The following is a 26,269-nucleotide window of genomic DNA, read 5'->3' as shown; positions in this document are numbered from 1 at the left end:
TTGCAGGGTTTGCGACGACGCGGGTCTTCAGGTATGGCGATCAACGCGACACCAACGCGATAGCAGCTATTCAATTATCTCAGACACCAAGACACAAGTATATACCTTCAATAATTCCCCGAGGCGAATTATATTGTGACCAAAGGTGCGTGCGTAAGATATTCAAAACCGACAGTAAACAGGTGGGAGCAAATCTTAAGCTCCGAAAGGCGGACACGCGCGATCTGCCGCATGACGTCCGTCTCCCGCAATCACCACTTCTGGTCCAACCTCCATCTCCAACTTCCCAGGAACATCGCCTGAGCTTCCACCACGCCCAATAATGACTAAGAGGACCTACCTGGAGCTCTCTCACGATGTATTGTCAGAAGTGTCGCACTCCTGTGAAGCTGGATGGCTCCTTGGAGTCGCTCAATCCAGCCGCCTTCGACCTGCTTATCGGTACAGTACCCATCGCCGTCTATGGATTTCTACGATGTGACTGACTAGGTTACTTGCTATATCCAGGCTCTACGGGTAAAACGCTCCCAGAAGACACAAGTGTCTCTTCTTCCCGATCCTCATACCCACCAGAGCGACGAGAGCTGTACGATCGCGTGTCCAAGAATGTCAACTCGCCCGTCTATCGGCGGTCGATTCCCGCACCTCGCCAGGGTCGCGGCCCCCAGAACTATCCTCCTCGGGTAGGACGCGGCGACAGCGGCAACATGTCTTTTGTCATGCTGACAGAGTCGCAAGTTGGACCTCCTGTGACTCAAGCTGGGGGTAACGGAGGAGGCTCGTCGGCGAAAGGAACGCGCGCAAAGGGCGCTCAGCAGAATGAGAGTGGAGCCGAAGAAACGTCGTTTTCTGACCAGGTAGAACGCACGAGTCGGCTGTTTGAAATAATCTCCTCCCGTTCGGACATCGATCACCCCATCTGCGCTGAATGCACGGAGATGCTGGTGGATGGCCTCCAGAAGCGACTGGTGGATGCGACAAAAGAGCGCGATGCGTACATCTCGTTCCTGCGCAATATCAATTCGTCAGTCCCGTCAGCGGAGGAGGTTGAGGCTGCCGAAAGGTCTCTGAAGGAGACCCTGGAGGCGGAGCAGGCTGCATTTGCGGAGTTGGTCCAGCTTGAAAAAGAAAAAGCCGCGTTGGACGAAGAAATCGGTCGCCTGGAAGAAGAATCTCGCGAATTGGATATGGAGGAGGAACAGTTCTGGCGTGATCGGAACGCGTTTGCCTTGACTCTGGCCGACTTTCAAAATGAACGTGATGCACTGAATATGAGATACGACCACGATGCGCGACAACTCGAACGATTACAGCGGACCAACGTCTACAACGATGCTTTCTGTATTGGCCACGACGGATATTTCGGAACGATCAACGGCCTGCGGCTGGGACGTCTCACCAACCCCTCGGTAGATTGGCCTGAGATCAATGCCGCGTGGGGGCAGACAGCACTGCTTCTAGCCACAATCGCCGATAAACTGGGGTTCCAGTTCCAGGGTTATCAGCTGAAACCGATGGGGTCAATGTCGCGGATCGAAAAGATCGATTACCCGCAGGCGTCGCCGGCTCAGTCCGCTATCAGTGGGCTGACTGCGACGACATCAGGACCAGTCAAAATCACCGTCCTTGACCTCTTTTCCTCTGGTGACCTGCCGCTGAGTCTCCCCTGGCTACACCGCCGCTTTGACGCAGGAATGGTGGCGTTTCTGGAATGCTTACGTCAACTTGGGGAATTCGTGGAGAAGAATCCAGCGCCTGTGTCTTCGACCCGGCGTGGTCATGGAGGCATGGCCGCCGGCGGGCTATCCCTCCCGTACGTCATCAGACGGGAGAAGATTGGGGATGCCAGTATCAAACTGGGCTTCAACCAGAATGACGAAACCTGGACGCGTGCGTGCAAGTACACACTCACCTGCTGCAAATTCCTACTGGCCCATGTGAGCAACGTCGCTAGCGCTGGGTCAAGTAATTCTGCCGCAGTTGCGGCCGCAGCGGTCGCCGCAGGAGAACAAGCCCGGATGGGGAGCGCCAGCCCAGCAAAGAGCTAGATGACACCGCGCCTCGATGCGATACGGTCACGCCTCAGCCCTAGGTGATTCTTACACGGTTTCCCAAACGGGCCTTGCACCTTGACTTTGCGACTAGCGCGACCCTCCTGTCGCCGGCTAGTCATGCCGTTTCCAGCGTCAAGGCCAATCATGTCGGATCGTAGCCCCTGCCTCACAGCTTCCAGGGGTCGATCCACGACGCCCACAGCTGGCCCCGTCGCGTTATCCGTTCCCCCAACCGAGCGGATCCTGCTGGATGACAGGTTGGGCAGCACATGTCCGGTCTCCTTCCGGACGTGTGATATCTAACGGTCCGATCCCCTTCGCCCTTGCGTCACGCTCGCGTAGCTGTTCCTCTTTCCGTCAATGATTGTTTCGCTCTTCGTGGAACGGCAGATGATCAACAACATCACATTACAGTAGCCGGTATTGTGCCCAGTGCATGAATCACCTATCATCTAATACTACCATTTTCTGCGAATTCTTGTCAAGGAGCCTTGTGATGCAACGCCTGTCAAATTTAGAAAGCGCAAGGAAACAGTTCCAGGCTAGACTTATCTGATGCGAGCAAACAAACAAACGACATGTCAATGCAAGGATGACAGCGTGTACAATGGCTTCTGGAATCCGAAATCTGAAATCTCCACGAGCTCTTACATGAGACGGTCTCGGTGCTGACGGGAGATCGTCCATTAGTCCGACAAGTTACACCTTTTCTGCGCAACCTGACCCATCCATTCCCTCGCGTAACAGGGCAGGTTGATGAGAACGCGACCTCTCTTTCATTCTTAGCCGGGTCATGCGCGATCCACATGATACCAGGGCATGCCATCTCCCCTCGCCTCGAGCTTTATTGCCAAATGGGCGGACGGCCCAGCACGCCTTTGACTTCCTGCAAGCCACGCGGAAGACAAAAGCACGATGGCAAATGTCCGCCGAGCGTCCACCCGAGGCAAAAAAGAGGGGACCAGGCGAGACTAGACGCAGCCACCACGGTTTGGACATGCCGCAGACCCATGGTGCTGGGTCCGTAATGTTATACAGATGGGCCAGGATGATCCAACACGTCAACGCGAAATGGATGGTTGGATGTCTCGGGCCGTTCCCGGCCACACGAGGGCGAGCCAGCCGGTTCATCATCATCCCTGCGTGCGCCGGTTATCTCTAGCGCCGCGCAGGGGGCGGATGGTTGGTCGCCTCGAACACCGATCAGAGCGATCACCGAGTCCGGTAGAGTTTGTCTTCTGGGCCGGTGTATCACCTGGCCAATTGGTGGTGAACCGTGTAAATCTTCCGTCGCAAATCACCGTTTCCTGCCGTCGGGGGGGAATTTGGTGGGGAGGCGTCGTGGAGAAACAGAAACATGCTCCATACCTCGCTAGCCGAGCAAAGTTAATGTTTTTTTTTCCCCCTGTCTTGCTGCTAGCGCGGGCATTTCGCCTGACATTGGGCGAAACTCCTGTCAGGTTGCCTTGTCGCATAGTGCTCCCGCGGTGGTCGGGGGGTTTGAGGTAGATCGGAGGCCCTTACATGCTTGGTGCGTGGTTGGCGCAGTGAGGTACTTCGTGTTCTTTGTTGAAACTTGTGTCGCATGAATGGGCTTTTGGTGTGCATAGGAGTGCAGAGATACTGTATTATACGGGGGATTCACGGGTGTTGACAGATGCTTACTTCCTCGGTTCAGCGCAGCCCCTAGTATGGTCGAGTAGCTAGCTGAACTCAAGCCACATTGCAGTGATAACTAGAGACGCCTGTTTTCTGATGGCCGAACCAATGTCCGTCGGCGATATTCAACGCAGGAATGCCATCCTGACCTGGGATCGCCCAATTGCCACTGGTGTACTCCGTATACAGCGTTAAGCACTCCCAGATTGGAGCCTACTCCGAAACAGTAAAAAAGAAATTGAACGTGGCGTGGCTGTACCGTTCTCATAATGGCCGACGGAATGAATAAATAATTGATGTGAGACAGATCTGGCGAGCCCGCCGATGCGGGAACAGATTGTCTCCGCGACGGTCGTCGATATATAGTTACATATCAGATACCAGATACCACCTGGGGAAATCCGGGGTACCAATCGCTTCTTGTCTCACTTCTCCGTGGTTGGAGACCGCTGTGTGTCAGCCGGGATCTGGGTGGTTTTGTGCGAGTAGCGTCCTGGACGCTGCATCGCGCTGTCCTGTCCATGTGGAGGGGTAGACCTCTTTATTGGGTTCAGCTAGTCATGGTCAAGAATGAGCAACTGAGGGAGATACTTGAAGGTGAAACGAGTCTGCAGTTGTGAGACAGACCGATATACAACGAACGCCACGGTTCACAGGACGCTACTCTGTCCAAATTTGTCATTTGGGGGGCGATTTCCGGATCTAACGACTAACGAGAGGAGCTGGTCCAAGAATGGGCTTTGTGCAGACCCTGGACGGACGCTAACCGGATGGATCCGGACGGCTACGGTGACGGGCCGACGTTCCTGATTTTCCTTCCACTACGGAGTAGAGGCGTGCGTCCATTGAGCGACTAGGGGTACTTTCGGAAGTCAAATCGTACCTTGTCGAGGCTCATTGGCTGCTTCCGATCCTTGACCGTCGGTCGACGCTTGGACGGGATAGAAACGACGTCGCAAACGAGGTCCGGGATGGAGTCCGCGGTATGGACCATTAGCGGGGCAGTCGAGGCGAAGGTTCAGCGAAATGGGAGGATTAGGGGAGCTCAGGCCTCATCCCAAGACCGGATCTTTGCCACTGGACGGGGAAGGGAGGTTGCTTGATTGGGTTAAATTAAGGTCGTCCGAGGAAGGAATGGGCGAACTCCGGAGACCGTCGACGGCGGGATGTGGAGAATGAAGTTGGGTAGAAGACGTTCCTGACAGTTCCTCCCATGGTTCCCATGATGGCTAATTATTTCTTTTTGATGGAAGCGCGACGAAACCGTTCTGGTCAGTCACCCTAAGCAGGCCTGGCAAAGATCGGTCAGGGAAGGACTGGTGGTGGACTGGGCATGATCCTCGAGAGTTGCACCTGCAGAAATGGCGCATGCAGGTCGGACGACTAAGATATCACTCGCCTCGAGTGGACGGACGAGAGAGTAGGGGTTAGGGATCCTGTGGTAGTAGTAGTAGTAGTAGTACCCGTAGTACGGAGAGGGTCCTTTGGGAAGGAGACCCTAGGAGCGACCCCCTTTCTCTCTTTTCCCATTCTCATTCATTTTCGGTGAAATGTCGTGGTGTTTGCTATATTTGGGGCCGGACAGTGGATGTATTTTCCAGCGGAGACTCCAGGAGGTCAGTGTGTCGACCCAGTGCACGCTATTGCGTCTTGTGGAGATGGACTGTCAACCCACGGGGGATGTCCTTGTATCTCTTCAATAAATAACGAAGAGGTGTCATAGAGCAGAACTTGATACCTGTTGTTTTCAACAGTACAGAGTCTGTCCATGATGTCGATGATAGGGATAGGAGGAGTCATAGGACACGAGAGGATGGATGGAGAGACAGCTGGGAACGGAAGAACGTGACAAAAGTACACGGACCTCGGAGGGAGCGGTCAGCCGCGTGTCATTGGCGCGGGGAAGCAGGAAAGCGGGCGCTTCCAGCCGCACGTCGCCGCATCCGGCAGGCGGCTGTACAGGGGGTACTTACAGTACTGTAGAGGTACTGAGAGGTACTTTGGCGGACTGTACTTTGCCCGGTACTTTGAGGTACTGTACAATTTGTACTGTGTACTAATTAATACGGGGACTATTTCTTTTTTTCTTCTTATTTTATTATTATTATCATTATTGTTATTTCTTGCATAATTGCTTTTTCTTTTCTTTTGTTTTCTTGCTATTTATTATTTGGTTATTTATTATTTTATCATTTTATGATTCCTTCATTCATTAATATTATTCCCTACAGTCAGCCTGTTCTGTCTAACTGACTAGTTACCTAGTTGGTTACTCCGGATGGCAAGGCCTTATGCTGCTTACCTTGATTGATATTATTATTATTATTATTCTGGCTCTTTGTTGGCACCGTCTGGTTGGAGTATCTCCATACTCTACATCCACCTCTGTCACTACTTCACCGGCTTCTTCTCGACAGCTTCATCTTCTTCATCATCTTCTTCTCCTCCTCTCTCTTCCTTTCTCCTGTCCCTCCTCACAGCCCACTACCTCCATCTCAACACCCCTCCATCGTCCACCGCAATACTATGAATGTCCGCACCACAAGCCCAGGCTGATTTCCTCGTGATGGATGGCTCCGTCCCTCCAACGTCCGCCCTGTCGGCCTCCTCATCCTCCTCTTCGTCCGCTCTCTTTCGTCCTCGCCGATCCGAGGACTGGCAGGAATATCGTCCCGTCATCGAAAAGCTCTATCGCGATGACCAGCTGAAGCTCCGCGATGTCAAACGCATCATGGAGCGAGAATATCATTTCGTTGCATCGTATAGCTCCTTTTCTTTCCTTGACTGATCCCTCTTTTCCTGTTCCCCGTTGCCTATGCTGCATCTGTCCAGCACCAAGGACAGTCAGGTTCTGTCATGTTTTCTTTTTCTTCATCTGGACCAATCTCGCAAAGCACAGACACCCCCTAACATGCCGCAGAGAAAAGCAGTACAAAGACCGGCTCGCCGCATGGCATGTTCGCAAGAACATCAAGGCCAAAGAGGTCCATGTGATGATCCGCAAACAGCAGAAGCGCGCCGCCCGCGGCAAGCAGACGGCCTTTCGCGTCGGCGGCCAGGAGGTCGACTCCAAGCGCATCGCCCGCTTCGTCCGTCGATACGGTACGAACTGGGACAAGGACCACCATCCCCCGCGGCCAGAAGATCCCTCCAACAGCCCGGAGCCAGGTACGTCTCGCTCGGACGCTGACCCGTTTCCCGGTGACGTCGTGATCGACTAACGGCGCGCCCAGACACCCCATCCGATATGAGCTGCTATACCCCCGACCCCGACGAGCGCGGCGCCACCCTCTCGCCGCTGCCTGAGCTCCAATCCCTTCCCCGTCAGTCTTTCTAATCACGGTGGAACATCCCGCGTACTGACACTTTCCAGACGACTCCAAGTTCGACCCCATCCCCGACGCGGACATCGACGACTCGCGCTCCTTGTCCACCACCCTCAGCCCCAGTCTCCCCACCGACACCCCGAAACCCGCCGCCGACCCCGTCCCAGAGGAAGACCCCTGGAGCGAGCTCGTCCTGTTCCAGGACCGCCTGCTAGCCCTGCACCAGACGCTCGAAAAGTCCATGTCCGGCTTCACATCGGCCACGGACGACGGCAACGCCAATCGGTAGCGAGGAGCCGCGAGGCCCCGACATGATGTTAGCTCCTTCTCGACGTGACCTGCATTTTTATGATTCAGAGCATCCAGCTGCGCTGCGCTGTAGCCCGTTTTCCTTTTTGCGTCTCTGTTTTACTTCTCTTTTTTTTTTTTTTTTTTTTTTTTTTCCTCAGATTGCCAACTATATAGACCATGACCCCGATCCATATCTATGGGCTTGGTCCTCACCCAACAACACCGTGTACTATGCCCGGGTACCCCTGAGAAAGGGGCATATGGGCATGGCGTCTTCCCTCGTCGATCTGTCCTGTGTAAACCCCAGGACGATCCCAATCTGTACCAAATCATATCATTCACGCACCACTCAGTGTACCTTACTACACAAATGATCAGCAAGCCTGACTACCTACCCCAGAGTTATACCGTCCAGTCTTATACCCACCCCAGCTCCAGCTCCGACAGCCGCATCTGACAAGACAAGGGCCGTTTGACTCTACGGAGCGAACCGAGGCCTGCCATGCGGGGTCCTTCTTTCTTTTTCCTTCCTTCCTTCCCCGTTTCCCCCTTTTTATCGGAGATCGAACCCAGGGATCGAGGGCGCGAAGCTTAGCGCTCTGCAGGTGCCAGCCATCCTGCATACGGGCCCCCCTTCGACAGAGTACGCAAGCGAGGGCGCGAGGCAGACAGGACATGGGGGCGGTCGGTTGCTTGGAAGAATGGAATGCAGCACAGACGCCGGAGATCGATCTCCGCGCCCCAGCGGGGGCGAGGCAACCAACGGCAGGATCGAGATCCCAGGGCGGCCTTGAAAAGTTTATTATGGCGAGAATGGACAGCGTCTGTCTGTCTGTCTGTCTGTTCCCGGTTTTGTGCGTCTATGGTGGACTAGGGGTTTCTTTTGCGTCGTGCTTAGTGTCTAGGTGTCTACGGAGTATGTATGGAGCTGTGGGTTGCCACGCATGGTACCTAGTTGGTTGCTCGGATGTTGGTATTGGGGAAACGTTCATTCACAATTGCCTAGCATCAATCAACTATCTTGAAGAGATAATATCCATCACTAAGATCCCACGCTCAGGTCGCCCAGCTTGGGCCGTTGCTGCCCAAATCATCCGTGCATCATGATGTACATCGTGCATGCGTCGAGATTTGGTCCCTGCTAGAATCGTGCCGCAGCTCAAGGGGCTTGTGCGCGTCTCTCTGCTTGGCAGGTGTGATATATCATCAGCGTCTACAAGAATTACAGAGCATCTGCAAGGAAACGTCCGGTCTACAATTTTGTCTTCCAAACCAGGAACTAGTACCTGACACCGAATCAGAAAAAGAAATGAGAATCATCGGCTTGCCGCTGGAACGTATAAACGATAGAGACGGAAAAATAAAAAGAATAACAACCATGGTAATGTAAGTCCATATAACCCAGGTACCCAACGCTTAACATCCGATAGTGAACAAGGCAAAGAAGTGATGGTATAGGTGAAAAAAGTCATGACGAGTCTCCAGAGAATAAGATACAGCGAGTCCACGTCCCGTGCCGAAACTAAGAATATGTGCGAGGAAGATCAGGGGTAGATCGTTCAGGTGTAAAAGGCGCTCTTCTGGAAGCTCTCGGGAGAGATGTCTCCCATCTTACCACTGAGCTGGGGCTTCTTGGCATCATCGGCGGGCGCCGCATCGGCAACCGTCGCCTTCAGGCTGTTGCTGCGGCTGGCCGGTTGGCTGCCTGCCGTGATGGCCGCTTGCTGGGGCTTGCGTTGGATCGTTTCGAGGTACGGTCCGGGAAGGTATCCGACACGGCCGTCGCGGGCGCGACACCGCCACCATTCCGAGGCGTTGCCCATCGGATCGCATTTGCTCAGCACGGCAACGATGTCGCCCTTCTTCACCGCCAGATCGATGCCGGCACTCTCCTGCGACTCGGGCGAGTAGTCATACAGCACGCGGCAAAAATCGAGCTTGGAGGGATCCAGTGGCGCGTTCTGGCCTTGCAGGGGCTCGCCGTTCGGTCCCAGCATGAGCTGTTTGCGCTGCTCCTCCTGCGAGCGGGCAAGCGCCTTGATGAGCTTACCCATCAAGTAGGGAAGGCCAAAGACGGCGATCAGAAACATGAAGAACGGCTTCTTCGACGGCTTGGGGGGCGCCGGAGAGCCGTCTGGGAGGGTGGCCGGCGAGGACCGACCGTTCATAAACGCGGCAAAGGCCGAGGGAGTGAGGGCGGTCGCATCAGCGGGAGGAGGACGTCCGGTAATCTTGGCGATTAACGTCCTGAACCATCGGATGATTGTGAAAATGCCGAGAGCGGAGCCCAGCGTGTTGCGCAGATTTCCAAACTGCTCTGCGACCGAGACCATAGCTGGAGACGATTAGCATGGTTCCATGGCAAGTCAGAGTGTGACAAGATACATACCGAAAAAGGAGCTATGCGTCGCCATATAGGTACTCTCCAGCATCTGAGCGAACCCGCCAAACGCACCGACGATACTCTCGATCATCTGAAAGGTGGCCTGGGTACTCTGACCGAAGGAATTCGTCAAACTGTTGGGATCATTGGGATCGCCCGGCATACCGCCGTACATGCCTCCCATGCCTCCCATCCCACCGTACATGCCACCATAGCCACCGTAGCCCCCGTACATCGAGCCCATCCCGCCCATCGTGCCGAAGCGGGAGTAGGGCGACGAGTAGCCGCCGTAGCCCCCGTAGGGACTCGTGCCGAAGCGGGAGGCCCCGTATGGCGAATAGTTGGAGGCGGTCCGGTTGACGACGGAGTTGAGAGCGTTGGGGCGAGAGGGGAGATCGGGAGCGGAGGAGGAGGCCGTCGCGGTCGGAGCCGACGAAGAGTTTGTGGTTGCGGACATGGTCGTGGGAGCGGCCGGGCTAGCGGCGGATGAGGCTGCTAATGAGGTTCCTATTAGTCACAGCAATCAGTATACACGAACAGAAATCGGAAACAGAAGAAAGACATGGTGGTCAAACACCTACCACCGGCCGAAGCGCCAGCCCTCTCCCACGGTTTGGGTGGCGATACCGACGCCATGGCAATGCGGGAGAGGATTTCTCACCAGCGTCGCATGGGAATCGACTCGAACAAAGGAGCCAGCCAAGGAGGCCGAGTCGAGAGACGGATGAGACGAAGTAGAGTCGGGGGGGTGAAGGACTGAAGTGGAGGTGGAGGTGGAGAGAAGGAGGGAGAAGAGAGAAGAGAAGGGAGAAGACGAGAGGGGAAGACGGGAGGTTAGTCAGGAAGCGGAGGAAAAGTATGGGGGAGACCGAGAGAGAGAGAGAGAGACCGTGCATGTGCCTGCTGGGCCGAGGCTCACTTTGCCGACGGCGATCTCCGGTTAGCCCAGCATGTTCTCCGGTATATCAACAACTGCTTGTCCGCCCAGGATGCATTCTTCAGCGTACATGAGTTCATCGGTTCGATCATGCTAATTTTCACTTCATCCCCGACGGACGTTTTCCGGTCAGTTCTGCTCCGTCGGGCAGTCTTCGTCCTCAGCATATCTAAGGTATTCCGGTGTAGATCATCTACTGCAGTGTGTATGTATAGTACCTCGGTCATGTCGATAGAACAAGTCAACTCATTCAGAACTATATCCCGGTTTATCCTATAATCAAACGCCCGTAATTCATGCAATATCGCCGATAACTCCCATATGCACACCTGGGTCTTCCCAGAAGAGAGAATCTGTCTTTACACGTATAACCCGACATGCCTTCTCATAGCTCCTGATGCAGCTCTACATGTTGACCCGGTCGTCGGATTCTCCACGAGCGTGGAGGGACAGGCAATCCGAGCCAGTAACTCCACAGACGGTTCGCCTCGAGGACACCCAGCTCCCACCTACATCATCCGTCAGTCATGGACACCAGTCATCAGCGGGAACCACTTACAAAGTCCTTGGGATGGCCATCCAACTCTTTAGAACGTAGACGTAAGTATCCCACACCACGGCGAACTCGGCTTTGATGTCGTCCATGATGGTATCCGTCTCACGCCGCTCCCGGCGCTCCCACGGCATCTTCTCCGTCAGATACTGGAAATCATCGGCGTCATCTTCGTAGTAGAAGGTAGATCCACCATCCTTGAGAAGACGGCGCGTCTTAGCGCCAGACCGGCCATGACCCGAGGGCGCCCCCGCCGCGATGGCAAACGTCTCCCCGTCTCCGACTTCCATGGCCCGATGGAAACTCCGCACGGCGGCCAGACTGTGTGAGATCCGACCGAGAGTGTTGATCAGCGCCACGAGTTCGGTCCTCCGAAGGGGAGGGTTCTCGCCGTTCTTAGTCTCGTCGTACTCAAACAGGACCTTCAGGGCCGTGCCGTAGCCGTTCACCTGGAGCTTCCCCCACAAGCGGCACTTGTCACAGCCAACGCAGTCCATCAATCGGCTGACGTTCCGGAAGCGGTTTCGGAAGTCCTCCTTCAGGCCGATGGCACTGGGGTCCTGGAACATGAGGTTCTCGTCGAAGATCTGCGGCCGCTCCGCGAGCGTCGCCGTCAGACGCGAAACCTTCTCCTTGGTCAACGAGTCCTGGACGGGGTCGCTGGTGCAGTAGGTGTAATTCTGGAGGTGCTTGCGGAGCTTCGCGACCGCACGGGACACCAGCGCGTAGTTGAAGTACAAGTTGGAAATGCGCTCGGGATGATCGTGCAGCCGCTCCTTGAAGCACTGCAGATTCGGGTGCCATTCGCCCGTGGTCTGGTTGAGGTAGTCCCAGCAGAGGTGGGTGGTGATGGACGCATGCATCCCGCTGATGACGCGGTGGAACACCCGCTTCTCCAGACACTCGTTGTCGAACGGCAGGCCTTCCGTGCGCTTGGACTCCTTCTGCAGGACACTGCGGAAATCGTTGACCGCCTGGAGGCCGCCCGCCTGCGGGATCGGCGACAACTCGAGTTGCTGCGGTACTGGCTTGAGGAAGCAGTTTTCGCGGTAGATCGCATCCCACACCTGGTGGGCGCCGGCCCCCGCGTAGCCCGTGAACCGCTCCGGGTTGTCGACGAGGCTAACGTAGTCACCCTTGCCGCTGGCGCCTTCGTCCTCCGGCACACAGTAATCCCGCTGGTCGCACTCGTCGTCGTACTCGAATACACAGCTCTCCCCGACGTTTTCTCCCAACATTCCCTGGAGAGGCCGGTTGACAGGCCTCTCCTTCTGTACGCTGCGTCCCGGATGGCCCGCCTTCGGGCCCTCCAGTTTACTAAGTTCTTCCGCCCGCCATGTCAAGGGGATGTCCTCTTCCGAATCGATGGTGTTTACCGAACAGGCGATGTTACCGCACATGCTATTGGAGTCGCTCCAGAACGGACATTCTTTGTTGAAGAGATTGAGACGGTAGTAGGAGAAGAAATCCGTGTCTTGGGTGATAGATTGGAGGAGCGAGTAGGCTTGGTCATTGAGCTGATCGACGGTGGCGTAGGAGAGGCAGGTATCGGACACCATGGCATTGGGATTGATCTAGTACACAGAGGGCGGGTTAGTGAGTGACCTCCCACGATGAAAAAAAGCTTTGTCCATGCTCACCGCGCAGGTATCATGAGTATGTCGCCAGATGGGGTGGTCATCTTGAGAGTCGGCGTTGGTCAAGCCCAAGGCAAACACGGCCAAATAAAAAAGTTTGGCCGCAGAGCGCATGGTGTCTGATGCGCAATTGCAGCGTCTATTTGTGCAGCAGAAAGCAGAAATGAGTGGGTATCAAATAGGAGTGGGTGGACAATGTAGATATTGTAGATATGTATGTATGTTGCGATCAGGACAAGTGGTAGATCTTCACATGGAAATCATCGAGTGGGCCAGAAGTTAGAACAATTAGATCGCGCGGATGCAACGGCTCATATATGCAGAACACTCATGCGATCAAAGAGTGAAGGTGAAAAAGAATGGAGAATCAAGCGAGCAGTAGAGAATGGTGGGCAGAATGGACAGGCTGGAGGGAATGACCGAGCTGGGAGGATTTGAAACCATAAAGTTGACAAGCTGTCCTTGTTGGTGGCGCTGCATGGCCTGACTGATTGTATCGCCCGATTGATTATCAATAGAAAGGCTTGGCACGCCAAGCTTGCAGGGTATGTCACGTGACACGCGCCGAGGTGTTTGGTCTTACAGTAGAAGACAAGCCCACAACTGCCAGCTCACTTTATCTTCAGATATATCTAGATAGTTGTGCCAGGGAGTGCTTCACGGGCCTAGAACGAGTGTCTACTAGCTGATGGTAAATTATAAAACAAGACAATATTTATGTGGTCTCAGAGTCATACGTTTCAAGAATATATCATCCCACCTGACCCATCACCCCATAAGCAGAGGTGACTGTATAGTCTATGAAGCAATGTAACCTGTCAAGATCCGTTACAAGCTCAGTGATACGCTGTTCTACGATGATGAAGCTTGTTGTAAATTTTCCCAAAGAGAATACTGGAGTCTAGACGGAGCCTTAGCACTGCCCCATAGCCTTGGGACATGCCCGCCATCCTAGTAGAGACACGACAGACATGTTATTTAAAAAGTACCTATGTACGGCGCAGCAATAAGATTAAACAGCTTTATAGTTGGGACAAGAAGAGATGTGCTGTCATTCGAATGATCTCTTTGAGATGTGTGGGTGAAGGTGGCAGTCTTTGATAATGATTTATGTAGTGAAGGGGCTGCGATACTTGCCATTCCCGAGAGAAAATATCTCGTGAAGCCTTTGGCGCTGTCCTAAGGTGGGTGATTCTGTTGTCGGCCACTGCGAAGACAGACTTCGACGAGCTGTCGTGGAAGAAATCCTACTCCACGAGGCGTATTCACATGGAGGTCGTCATTGTGCATTGATACATTAGGATATTTCTCTTCACATGTTGTCGATTTTGAGCACTGTTCGCTGTCGACGAGCTGCCGATGAGATGGGCTTGGTAGAACCGCTTCGCGCTTTTCTCCAGAGTAGCCAATCGGTGACCGACTTTCGAGGTCAATGATGCTGTGCATGTTGTTAGGGTTCAACTCCATGCACGATGCACATCAAAATGCTCAGCTTGTACCTTTCCCCTCATCCGAGTTCACTCATTTGACCCTGGCCCTCACGTAGCTCTCTTGACTCTAGTACTCTTTGTCACTTGACATGTACTAGGCTATTTTCTACCTACAGGGTCGTATGCGAATCATGGCACATAAGCACATAAAATCCAGTCCTTTGGAATCTCTAGATAGTGATCTGGGTGATATGACCCATACTCCTTACATGGAGTGGAAATGTACACGTGGAGCCGCGTGGGGAAGTCCCCGCAGCAGAAGCTTCTTCTAGTAGATAGATAGATCGATCGATCATAGATGACATCCAGAGATTAGAGAGGGTTAGTATATGAAGTCACCCTTACCGCCATTCCTAACCCTATGTAGAATATATCTACATACATACGGAGCATCTAGCTGAAAACCTGTCAAAGATCATCACTCACCGATATTTCCTCATGTCTGGCTTCACTGCGGGATCGGCGCTCTCAAGCAAACTGGCTGAGTGGCATGTGTTCCGCATCCGGGCTCAGACCTCCGCCGCTCCCTGAACCGAACAACCACTGAGCTGTGCCTGATCATGCGGGATGAAGTAATGCCCAGATCTTCGCTTGAGTATATCTACATCTCCGCTCTCGCGGTTCTTATTTCTCTTCACCCATCATCAAACGTCCGCAAGTCCAGAGTTGTATTCTGACCCTGGCATTCCTTGCGCCGCACTCCGGTGATACTCCTCCGCCAAACCCTCTAGCTGCGCATCATGCAGTGGCTGCGATTTTCCAAAGCGCGGTTTCGGGCTTACTGGCTGGCCTCCGTGCTGTGTTGTGGCGGGGCTTTGTTCGGATACGACTCGGGCGTCATCGGTCAGTGTCCCCTCATATCTGCCTTCGAACAGGGATCCTAACGGAGCATTCACATCAGGCGGCGTCCTCACGTTCAGATCTTTCCAAGACTCATTCCGCTTTACCGCCAAAAATGAAACACGAGTGAGTTCAATCGCCGTCGGTATCCAACAGGCTGGCGCGCTCGTCGGTTGCTTCCTAGTATGGCCTATAACAAACCGCTTCGGTCGACGGGTAGCCATGATGGCTTGCTCATTGATCTTTTGTATCGGCGTGGTGCTCGAGGTCATCGACACGCACTCTCTTCCGGCGTTCTACGTCGGCCGGGTGATTTGTGGCCTGGGGGTGGGTGGCTCAGCAACCGTCATTCCTATCTACATGTCCGAAATGAGCCCGAAAGAGATCCGCGGCCGCCTGGGGAGCTTCTATCAACTAACCTTCACCATCGGGATCCTTGTGTCGTACTGGGTGGACTACGGCGTCAAGTTCATGCCCGACAGCGCCTCCCAGTGGCAGGTGCCGATCGGTCTACAGCTCGTTCCCGGTGCACTGATGGGACTGGGCATGCTCACACTGGATGAAAGCGTGCGCTGGCTATTAGCGCAGGGCAAAACGGACGAGGCCTGGCGCAGCATCGTTTGGATCCGCGCAAGCGACGGGGAGGCCGTGGCCGAGGAGTTTGCGGCGATATGCCACGGGCTCGAAGAAGAGCGACACGCAACGGCTGGCTTCCGGCTGGCCGAACTGCTTGAACGACCCAACAGGCACAGGCTGCTCATCGCCGGTGGACTGTTCCTCTCCCAGCAATCGACTGGCTCGACAGCACTGGCCTACTTCGGTCCACAGTTCTTCTCCATCCTGGTCGGCCCGGGCGACAGGAACCTGTTGCTGACGGGGATTTTCGGCGCGATCAAGGTCGTCGCGTGCTTTTTTTTCGTGGTATTTATGTCCGATCGGTTTGGGCGCAAGCCCTTGCTGGCCGGCGGTGCCGTCTTCATGGCGGCTTGCATGGTCGCCACGGCGGCTGTCGTCAAGACGCATCCGCCGCAGGATAAGGGGCCGGTAACGTCGGCGGGAATAGCGACCGTCGCGCTGATATATCTGGATATCATTGCGTACAATTTCAGCTGGGGCCCGCTGCCATGGCCGTGTACCAGTGAGATATTCCCAACGCGTATCCGTGAGCCTGGGGTCGGCTTCGGCGTCGGCACACAGTGGCTGTTCAATTTCGTCTGGAGCTTCTCCACGCCGTACATAATGGCAGCTATGCATTGGGGAACATTCCTACTATTCGGCGCGTTGGACGTGCTAATCCTGTTGTTCACGGTTTTCTGTTTGAAGGAGACAGCTAAGAAGACGCTCGAGGAGATCAATGTGTTGTACGATGGCGTTGCGTCTGACCAGTCTCTCTCTAAAGCTCAAGATGAGAGTGCTGCTTCGGATTCATCACCACCTCCTGATAAGATGCAGATCACGTATGAGGAAGCTACCTATACGCGAGCTTGACGGTCCGCATATGAGAGGCGTATATCAATATCTAGCGTACTTGCGTTGTTCATTTATGAATTGTTTTCTTTGCTCGCATATGTGGAACTTTAGTAACATGAATCAAGCACTACCGGACGATTGCAACATTAGGTATATCATTCTTTCCACAAGCCTTAGTATCAATCCTGTCACTCACAAAAACCCACCTCTCCAATGCTCGACACCACCGCCCTCCAACATCGTCAGTGGCCAAAATGCCCACCTCCGCCAATGCAGAGTCGGACGGGGTCCGCACAGCTTTCCATAGTATGTGCGTACATGCTTGTAACGCTCTGCAATCTTGCAAGGACAATCTGATTCATAAACTAGCTACACCGAAGACGCCATGACCCGATACAACTCGCAACACACAAATCAAAAGAGAGAATGCTAAACACAATGTCAGGACCATCACCAAGCCAGAACCTCCTTCTGCGCTCCACAGCCCAAACTCGCGCAGAGGTTCTCATCTTGTTCGCTCACCTTCGCCTCGCCAGGCAGCTTCTGTCTCGCAGGCCAGATCTGCCGTCCCTCGGCTTTCTCGCGGTTGAAATGCTCCGTGATAACCTCGCGCACAGTGTTCTGGAAGAAGAGCGGCGCTTTCTCGAACTTCGGGTGCAGCTGGCCGTTGACAAAGACGCCGCGGTCGAGGTTCTTCTGTGCGTTGTCGCAAAGGACTTTGTCTTCGCCCATGACGCGCGCGTACATCTCGCTGATGCGCTTGAAGTCGGCGTCGGAGGAGTTGCGGTTGCGGTAGATCTCGTAGGCCATGGTCGACTTGTTGGGGCCTTTTGGGAGGAATTTCTGGACCATGATGAAATGTGCCCTGTACGCGTTAGAAAGTCTCCTATACGACATCAATATAGAACTCACGAGATAGTCATGGATGCATTGGGGAAGTAGTAAGTACTGGCGACGTTCAGGCCCTGCGCCAGCTGCTCTGGCGTGGACTTGCAGTGATGCTGGATATGCCCGTCTTTGACGTCGCTGTCGAAAGAGTCGAGGTTGATGAAGTCAGGGATGTCGGGGTGTGTCGTCGGGCAGTGGTAGCATTCGTTGAAGTTATCAGCCAGGATCTTCCAGTTGTAGTTCCCGTCCAGCTGGTACGTGTGGTCGAGGTCGTATTCGTCAAAGTTGTACGGCTTGTACCGTTCCTGCTTGTCAACGTCCTTGAAGTGCTCCTCCCATGGGACCTCGGGAGTTTCCTTTGCGTCCATGTTCACCCAAATAAAGCCGTTGATGTCGACCTTGACGTGAATCCGGAACAGCCCGTTCTGATCCTTGTCGAACCCATCCAGATCCTGGTACCCGGGAGCCTTGGCCAGCTTCCCGTTAAGCCCGTAGGACCACCCGTGGTAGCGACACGCCAGGATCTTGTTGTTTCCCTGGCCCTCTTTCTCAACAACCGGATACGCACGGTGCCGGCACACATTGTGGAACGCATTGATCTTGCCATCACGGTCCCGCGTGATGATAAAATCGAAGCCGGCGATCTCGTAGCGCAGCCAGTCGCCCGTGTTCTTGAGTCGCGAGCTGTGGGTGATAAAGAGCCATCTTTTGGAGAATATCGCGCGGCGCTCCAGCTCGTACATCTCCTGCGAGGTGTACCAGGAGGCGGGCAGAGCACGCACAGGGGCCGTGCCGTCTGGCGGCGCTTCCTTGGAGGGGGCGTTGTTTCCGTAGCGGAAGTAGTGCAGCATTGAGGCAGCCATGGTGGGTTCTGGAGCAAGCTAAGGTATGTCTCGCAAAAAACTGTGCTGATGAGCTTGGTAGAGACGCTCCATGGTACCGTCTACTTCCTTTTATGTCCTATACACCTGCTTGATATCTTCGGATGCATGCTTGCTGGTCATGCGTCACCATGTGTTAGGTACGAGATAACCTTGTTGAGTAACAGCCCAATCGCGTCCTTTTACCAAGTTCAGGAAACGAACCCATCGTCCTTGGACTACGGTACGCAGGGCCGAGAGTGTAGGATGATCGGAGCCGTTACCGTGCGCCACGGCCTCCGGGGAGACTTGAATCAAGTAAGCCGTGAACACCATAGGCCAAGAAGCTTATAGTCTCTAGCAAATATGCAGGGGCCATGCATTGGGCGGATTGATACTGCTGCGACGTCCAGTCTTCATTGGGTGGATATGTGAAGGCCAGACAAAGGAAAGTATTCCGTATGGGTTCTGGATTGCTCCACCAGGCTGATTTCATACAGAAGTCACTCAGTCCGGATAGCTTTACCAAAATCGAATGTACGCCATCTGGGAACATCATGTCTAGGTCAGGAGACTCTCTTTGTGATGCCCTCGGGAAAGCCGATCAAGTAGACGTGGTGACAAGCGGGCCGGGAACGAACCCGAGAGGCGCTCGATGGACTTATCGTCGGCGGACGTTCCGTGAATGCGGTGCGGGATAGCCATAATAGTCGGCTGTATTATCCTGTGGTTTAACAGATGAGCTCATGGGAACACTATAGTCAGGCAGTGAAGATTTACATACGTGGCATCTACTATGGATCAATGAGCCGTGAACTGTATGACTGGGGATGCAATGATTCTCTCGGCTCCCCGGATAGTACCAAGTGCGACCAGTCATAGGACCGATTTCTCTTCATATCTCAGGCTTAGACTGATTCAAGAGGAGGAGTCACTTCGCCTTCTGTCGGTCTCACTTTATTACCTGCCTTAGGCATCGTCATCTGTGTACAGCTTTTACGCTTCTATCTATGGCATAAGCTTAACATGCAACCAGTAGTTCAAATATCAGATAAATGTCTATCAGTGCGAGATCTTGGCGCGTATGAGAATAAGTCTACAGCCTCCGGTCTTTTTTCTCTGACAAACATCGATCCAACACCTCATGCACCGATCAAGCGATCTAGAATACTTGGCAATTGATTCACCTGCTCTGGAGTGTTAGTATCTGCCTGGGTGTAAGGGATAGATACGGGGGACTTACCTTTGGCTCACGCATCATTGTGAAATGATTGCCCTCAATGAAATCCACGCTGATGTTTTCCGAGCCTATCAACTTCTCCCATCCGTAGGTCCCGAGGTTCTGTCTACCATCAAGCAAGAACTTGACACTCTTCGCCTCGGCATCAGATCGCGGAAATTGCTTCTCATCCGACTCCGAGACGAGTCCGTCGCGGGCCCAGATGATGTGTGTTCGTGGTGCTTCGTCCGGGTCCATGGCATGCGGTACGAACGCGGTGAGGTTCTTGATTGACGCCTCGAAATGCGGGATCAACCATTTAGGTGCTGACCCTTGGGCCCCTAGCAGTCCCAGGGAGTCGATGAAATGTAGCAGCTCCGATGGTAGTGGCTGCAGATTGATTGGGCATGGCGAGTCGATCAAGAAGAGATCCTCAATCTCTTCTCCCATTTCGATCAGTTGGCATGCCACCGCATACGCCAAAATACCGCCAGCAGACCATCCTCCGAGAACATACGGACCTTCAGGTTGCCTTCTCCTGATCTCAGAAAGGTACAGTGCAGCAACACCTTCGATTCCGGTCGTATACTCGGAAGGCGTTTTCATGAAGGGGCAATTGAGAGCGACCACACATGTATCAGGTGAAACTCTGGGAAGAGCCGCGTATGAGGTTGCCGAACCTGATCCGTCAGGTAGAAGGAATAGAGTCTTGGAGGCAGTCTTAAGACTGCCCTGCAGTACGATCGAGGTTGCAGGTCGGGTCAACTGGCTGATGTCTTGCGCGTCCATGTCGTCGTCAGGCGTGAGCACCGAGCCTGCAGTCAAAGAGCTCGTTGATGATTTCGCATCATCGCTGCCGCTGTATGGTGTAGTGGCTCCGGTCTGATCGCCACCACCCATAAGAGATGCAATGGCCAACCTTGCCTGGTCGACAGTAGGATAGTCCACGAAGAACGAGGACGGAATGTCCATGTCCAAATCCTCGCGAGCTCGCCCAGTGATGGTAAGTGACATCAAAGAGTCAACACCAGCCCCAGCAAAGTTCTGCACCTCAAGCAGCTCCTCCAGGTCTACACCTACCTCTTCACAGACGATTGCTAGGAACCCATCCATAGCTTCGCTGGAAGATACATTCGGAGACACGGATTCGAGAGGATTCTCTCTGATCATCTCAGTGTTATCTGCATCTGCCGTAGCCGGGTCTTCTTCTTCATCTGGGGTATCTGTCGTATTTTCATCCGAAGAAGAGCCCGCCAGCTTCAGGATCAATTCTTTCACCTGGCCGACTGTAGGGTAATCCGTGAATACCGAAGACGGGATAGCTTCCAAGTCAAGTTCCTCGCGCATACGTCCTGTGATTGAGAGCGACATGAGTGAGTCCAGGCCAATATCAGCAAAGGCCGTGTCATCTTGGAGTTCCGACAGCTCCACGCCCAACTCCTCGCATAACAAAGCCAGGAAATCATCAATGATTGCTTTATTCTGCTTCTGAGGCACAGGAACAGGAGCTTGTGGCTTTTGTGTGGTTTTGGTTGCAGTCGCCTTCGGGTTCTGTCGAGGCGCAGACTTTTCGAGTGCTTTCGAGCCCTTGACAGGAGGTAAGAGTTGATTGATGACAGCTCGGGGGATCGCCTTGAACTTCACACCTCCCACGAGCGCAACCATCTCTTCTCCGTCAAAGATATAGACATCGCCCGCCATGGTTGCTTTCTCGATCTCGTGCATCTTGACATAATTGCTGTATGACTTGCTGCTTGATAGGGGTTCAGCAATTTGAAGATGATCCCATCCGTGAGATACGAAAACTTGCTTCCTGGTGTCTGTAGCGCCGGATCCGTTCAGAATAAATCCTGAAAGATGGGAGATGTTGTCGATGAAGCGAGGATCTATCTCGAATTCTCCATAGTCATTGGACGGTTGGAATTCCAATATTGAGGTAGCTTCGAGGTTCTTCTGATCCATGATGACCTCCTTCATCCCATGGTATTGTTTGTCGTATTCAACGAAGCCCGAGAAACCTTCGTACGCTGCCTTGCGGTCGAGTTTCTGATATTGGCGACCTTTGACACCATCATTCATAACGTCGATGCGCGATCGGACCAGATATGCCAATCTCGACCATTCTGCACGCCAGGTTTTGATGTCTCCGTACTCAACATGACAGGTTGCATGCAACACCCCCAGGCTGCCGTCAGCAGAGACGCTGTTGTAACTGATCTTCACGAGCTTCAGTGGTTGGTCGGCCGTGGCAGTTATTCTGAAGACTTGCTTCTCCTTTTGATCGCGACCTTTGGCGATTAAGGGTTTCACAATTTCCAGAGCACGCACATCCATGCCGATATCTTCTGTCTTCTTGACCCTATGGTAAATGTAGCCCGCCAAAGTCAACGCCGACTCAGCGTAAACACCCGCTGGGCAAAGAGCTGATCCATTCACCAAATGACCGGTCACTGCGTGATTGAGATCAGGATCAGACAGATCTGATTCGGCAACAACAGTAATCTTTGTTTGTCCAAAGTCTTCCTTGATCACCTTCTGTACGGATGGTGTTAACAGATGGCGGCCCCGACGCTTTGGAGCGGCTGACTCGACAAGCTTTTGACCTTTCGTCAGGCACCAATTGTTGTGGTAGTCGAGCCAATAGTTCTTCTCTTCGAAGCAGTAGCTCGGAAGAGCTAGCACGGTGTGAGAGGCTTCATACTCACGATGGACTTCTTCCCATTCGATGGTAAGTCCCTTGGAGTAAAGGTTGCTCAGCGTGCCGGACAATGTCTTCCATACATCTTCTTGCTTGCGGAGCGACGGCAAAGTCAATGCCTTGCTCCCGAGAGATGACTTGACGAAAGCAGAGCAGACAGGTGCGGGACCGATTTCAAGCCAGATCACATTGTTATCAACAACTCCTTTGGACTCGGCAGCTTTTAGGGCACCCATGAAGTTCACAGCTTCCCGAGCTTGGCGGCACAGGTAATCCGGTCCAAAGACATTGCCGTCAGTGACAACGTCCCCAAGTAGAGGAGAGATAACGGGGACATTTGGAGGTCCGAAATGGACTGAGCTTGCCACTTTTCTGTACTGCTCAACGATGACCTGGATCTGTGCCGAATGGAAGGCATAAGCTGTCGACAGCAAGGAGCACTTGACGTCGGTGGCCTTGAGTGTTTTCGAGTAAGACTCCATTTGCTCTGCCAGACCGCTGATGACAGTCTCATTGGGGCCATTGATGCAAGCAACTTCAATGTCCTTATCACCGAGGATCTCTTTAACAGAGCTCACAGATGCCGCGATGGCTAGCATCTTGTGACTGCCTGGGGTGCAGAGCTCTTCGAGAAGCTGAGCTCTTCGTCCAACCAGGTAAATTGTGTCACTGGCTGATAAGACACCAGCTACATTCAGTGCAGCATACTCTCCGAGACTGTGTCCAAGAACGCTGCTGGGAGTGATGCCCCAAGACTTCCAAAGCCGCGCAAGTGCGATCTGAATGCATGATTGTCCCAGTTGGAGTGCAACTGGCGAGAGTGATGCGACGTCCTCAGAGCCGTCAATGAGAGGTAAGAAAGTTGGGAAGCCCTGCTTCTGACCAATTCTGTTGAATTCCACCAGGTCATTTCGGAAGGTTTGGCAGTCCTCAAAAAGCTGTTTTCCGAGAGCTGTGTAATGCGAGCCTTGCCCCGTGAACAGAAAAGCGATTTTGCCAGAGCTTGCCGGATCAGGCTTGATCGCCTTCGACTGGGCTGATCGCAACGACTTGATTGTTTCTGGGATACTTCTCACCGCGTAAGAGACACGGTGTGGATAGTGCACTCGTCTGGCAGTGGTTGTATATGACAGCGCTGGCAAAGATGTGTCCGGGTTTCCTTCAAGATAAGTTGCGAGTCGGTTGATATTCTGGTCCAGAGAATAAGCTGATTTGGCACTTAGCGAAACCACAAAACTGGTTCTGGGATCGCTGGCCCTTGTTGATACAGGAGCCGGACGATCCTCCAGAAGGAGACCAGTATTCCCACCTGAAGCGCCGAAGTTGTTCAAATAGGCACGCCTTTTGCCTCCATCAGGACGAACCCAGGGGGTTTCCTTGAAAGCAATTCGAACACCTCGTTCGTTCAGGTCATGAGGGAACGTTTTGTTCATGGTGGTCTTGATGCCAACATGGGGAGGGATAGCATTCTTTTGCATCATAATGACCGTTTTGATCAGAGATGCCACGCCGGCAGAAGCTTCACCATGACCAATGTTTGCCTTCAGCGCACCGAGATGGATCAGTTGATCTGGTTGGCGGCGACCTTTGTCTCGTGGAGCAAAAACATTGGTGATAGACTTCATTTCAGTTCCATCACCGGCCTGCGTTCCTGTGCCGTGCATCTCCACGTAACTAACATCGACAGGATCCACACCAGTATGCTTCAAAATCTTTCTGTAGAGAGCTTCCTGGGCTGGCCCATGCGGTCGGGTGATTGAGACAGCCTCAGAGGAATGATTCGTTGCTGTGCCTAGAACAACAGCCAAAATTGGATCGTTATCAGCCTCGGCATCTTCCAGCCTCTTTAAAACGACTGTACCAACTCCGTCGCCACGACAGAAACCATCAGCGCCATCGTCAAAAGTTTTGCAAGATCCGGTTTTGGACAAAAAGTGTGCGCGACTCAAACCCGCAAACAGATCTGGTGTTGTCATGACATTGAGTCCGCCAGCCAGAGCAGTGTCGCATTCCTTTGCCAATAAGGACGTACAAGCCAGTTGGATCGCAGCAAAGCTGGACGAACATGCTGTGTCAACGTTGTAACTCGGTCCCTTGAATTTGAAATGATAGTTGATTCGACCAGTAGCAAAAGCTCGAATCGTTCCCGGGATGTAGTACATGTCAATCTTCTCTGCAGCGTTGAGTGTCCGCCAATCGTCACTTGTTTGTCCATAAAATGTCCCAATCCGATCCAACATGGAAGAAGGTGTCCTGTTAGGTACGAAACCTGACATTTCGAGAGCTTCATATGCTGTCACCAGTGCGAGTCTTCCCATAGGGTCGGTTTGATAGGCTTCCCGTTGGGACATATTGAAGAAACGTGGGTCGAATAGACCTGGCTTTTCAATAAAGCATCCATACGGAGTATGCGTCGAATTGAGTTTCTTCCCAGTGGGATCGTAGTGTGCATCGATGTCGAAACGGTCCGGAGGAACCCGTCGATGGAGGTCCAATCCTTGCTGTAATGTACTCCAGAAGCTTTCGAGATCGTCGGAGTTGGGGAAGCGGCCTGCCATTCCAACGATCGCAATCTTCTGAGCTCCGTTCAAAGGCTCGTAGTCGGGGCTTCCCGTGTGAATTGGTCCTTCTGTTGTCACATTCAAAGAGGTATCTGCTCGCAGAGTTGATGCAAGACTGTTGATCGCCTGAGACGGCCCAACGGAGAAGATTTGGCAATTCTGGTGGGACGATGCTGTCGTCGTTTCTGTGACTGTCTTCATGACATTCTCAAACAAGAGCGGTCGGATCAGGATGTCTCTCACGACATCTGCCATAAGGGTCTCAACATCCATATCTGGAGAGTATAGAGTGCCGAGGCCTGAGATGACGGGGATGAACAACTTCCTCTTCTCGTTCTTGCCAGAGAATGGCTGCAAGACTTCCGCAACATCATCATCATTGTACAAGTGTGGTGCATGGAAAGGTGCAAATATGTCAAGCGAAATTGTCCTGAACTTCTGAAGGTATTCTGAATGCTGGAGTAGAGAGGTGACAGTTTCCGGGGGTCCACTAATCGAAACCACATCTTTGCTGTTCGCACTGATGTAGGCCTGATTGGCATGTGGAATTCCCTTCGATTCGTTGAATTCTGCCAGCGCCGCTATCGAGGCCTCTTTCTGGGCCCCTATTATGAGTGTTGTCCAGCTCTGGGCGACAGCAGCATCGCCATGCTTCGACAATCGTTGGGCAGCTCCATGGACCTTGACGCCAATCCGGAAAGCCACTCTGACGGTTGTCAAAGCGTTAGAGATCAACTCTAACGTGTCTTGACTGGTAGCGACAGCCGAGGCTGACAACAACCCAGTACAGAATCCAGCGAAGACACTGTCAGAGGAGGCAAAGGACTGAGAGGTTTTGTTGCCGAAAAAGCTAAATACCCAGTCAGCTATGACCATAGAGGCTGTACCAATGCAGATACCTGATGACAGCTGCCAGTTGGCACACACAAGTCAGAGTAGTCTCGAGGATTTGGTTACGGGATCCTGAGTCACGGTAGTGTCGGACAAGATCCAGCACATCTGTGAACTCTGGAATCTGCACGCGCACGTCACGAGGTTGTCGGCGCACCTCATCTCTCAGGACCTTGTTGAGTTCGTCTAGGAAGTGTAGGAAAAGAACTTCCTTCCTTTGCTCACACAGCTTTTGGAGTGGCCCTGCGAAGTCCCCGGCCTCATCCCCAAATACATACAGCTTCAATGATCCAGCCATGGTGCTGTGATGAGAAGTTTGTTAAATGATCAAGAGAGAAACAATCGGATTGATTTTAATTGTCTGGATCTCTCTTGGAGGGAAACTTGACAGTCCAGAACTGAAACTCTGACGCATCCGTCCGATATAAATACGTATCAATGTAGTTCACCACACACATCATGTGTCTTTGCGCTGCTGACCCTAAGGGGCTATGGCCAGTGGCGTTTCTCAC

At 53.2% G+C, this 26,269-nt stretch overlaps 7 protein-coding genes across 7 annotated transcripts; 3 read left to right on the top strand and 4 right to left on the bottom strand.

Annotated features, from left to right (window-relative positions):
* Window positions 1-356: 356 nt before the first annotated feature.
* ATEG_00151 (beclin 1) lies at window positions 357-2,048 on the top strand (the record flags this gene model as incomplete). Its single annotated transcript, XM_001210237.1, has 2 exons — window positions 357-441; window positions 508-2,048. The coding sequence occupies 2 exons, from the start codon at window positions 357-359 to the stop codon at window positions 2,046-2,048; spliced, it is 1,626 nt and encodes a 541-aa protein (XP_001210237.1).
* Window positions 2,049-6,279: 4,231 nt separating this feature from the next.
* Window positions 6,280-7,328, top strand: ATEG_00150 (Clr5 domain-containing protein; the record flags this gene model as incomplete). Its single annotated transcript, XM_001210236.1, has 4 exons — window positions 6,280-6,473; window positions 6,634-6,881; window positions 6,947-7,036; window positions 7,087-7,328. 4 exons carry the CDS (start codon window positions 6,280-6,282, stop codon window positions 7,326-7,328), a joined length of 774 nt encoding a protein of 257 aa, XP_001210236.1.
* A 1,561-nt stretch (window positions 7,329-8,889) lies between these two features.
* Window positions 8,890-10,349, bottom strand: pex13 (peroxin PEX13; the record flags this gene model as incomplete). The annotated part of the gene is made up of 3 exons (XM_001210235.1): window positions 8,890-9,665; window positions 9,720-10,220; window positions 10,295-10,349. The coding sequence occupies 3 exons, from the start codon at window positions 10,347-10,349 to the stop codon at window positions 8,890-8,892; spliced, it is 1,332 nt and encodes a 443-aa protein (XP_001210235.1).
* Window positions 10,350-11,035: 686 nt separating this feature from the next.
* ATEG_00148 (ER oxidoreductin) lies at window positions 11,036-12,762 on the bottom strand (the record flags this gene model as incomplete). The annotated part of the gene is made up of 2 exons (XM_001210234.1): window positions 11,036-11,159; window positions 11,210-12,762. The coding sequence occupies 2 exons, from the start codon at window positions 12,760-12,762 to the stop codon at window positions 11,036-11,038; spliced, it is 1,677 nt and encodes a 558-aa protein (XP_001210234.1).
* Window positions 12,763-15,070: 2,308 nt separating this feature from the next.
* ATEG_00147 (sugar porter family MFS transporter) lies at window positions 15,071-16,658 on the top strand (the record flags this gene model as incomplete). The annotated part of the gene is made up of 2 exons (XM_001210233.1): window positions 15,071-15,173; window positions 15,232-16,658. 2 exons carry the CDS (start codon window positions 15,071-15,073, stop codon window positions 16,656-16,658), a joined length of 1,530 nt encoding a protein of 509 aa, XP_001210233.1.
* A 432-nt stretch (window positions 16,659-17,090) lies between these two features.
* Window positions 17,091-18,391, bottom strand: ATEG_00146 (aromatic ring-hydroxylating oxygenase subunit alpha; the record flags this gene model as incomplete). Its single annotated transcript, XM_001210232.1, has 2 exons — window positions 17,091-17,505; window positions 17,553-18,391. The coding sequence occupies 2 exons, from the start codon at window positions 18,389-18,391 to the stop codon at window positions 17,091-17,093; spliced, it is 1,254 nt and encodes a 417-aa protein (XP_001210232.1).
* Window positions 18,392-19,530: 1,139 nt separating this feature from the next.
* On the bottom strand, window positions 19,531-26,055 carry ATEG_00145 (type I polyketide synthase; the record flags this gene model as incomplete). Its single annotated transcript, XM_001210231.1, has 3 exons — window positions 19,531-19,575; window positions 19,632-25,570; window positions 25,794-26,055. 3 exons carry the CDS (start codon window positions 26,053-26,055, stop codon window positions 19,531-19,533), a joined length of 6,246 nt encoding a protein of 2,081 aa, XP_001210231.1.
* Between the last annotated feature and the right edge of the window lie 214 nt (window positions 26,056-26,269).

This window comes from Aspergillus terreus, genomic scaffold (assembly GCF_000149615.1).
Source record: "Aspergillus terreus NIH2624 scaffold_1 genomic scaffold, whole genome shotgun sequence".
In the NCBI taxonomy this organism is placed as follows: Eukaryota; Fungi; Ascomycota; class Eurotiomycetes; order Eurotiales; family Aspergillaceae; genus Aspergillus; species Aspergillus terreus.
Note: the sequence above shows the minus strand (reverse complement) of the source record. Positions and strands in the feature narration are given on the sequence as shown.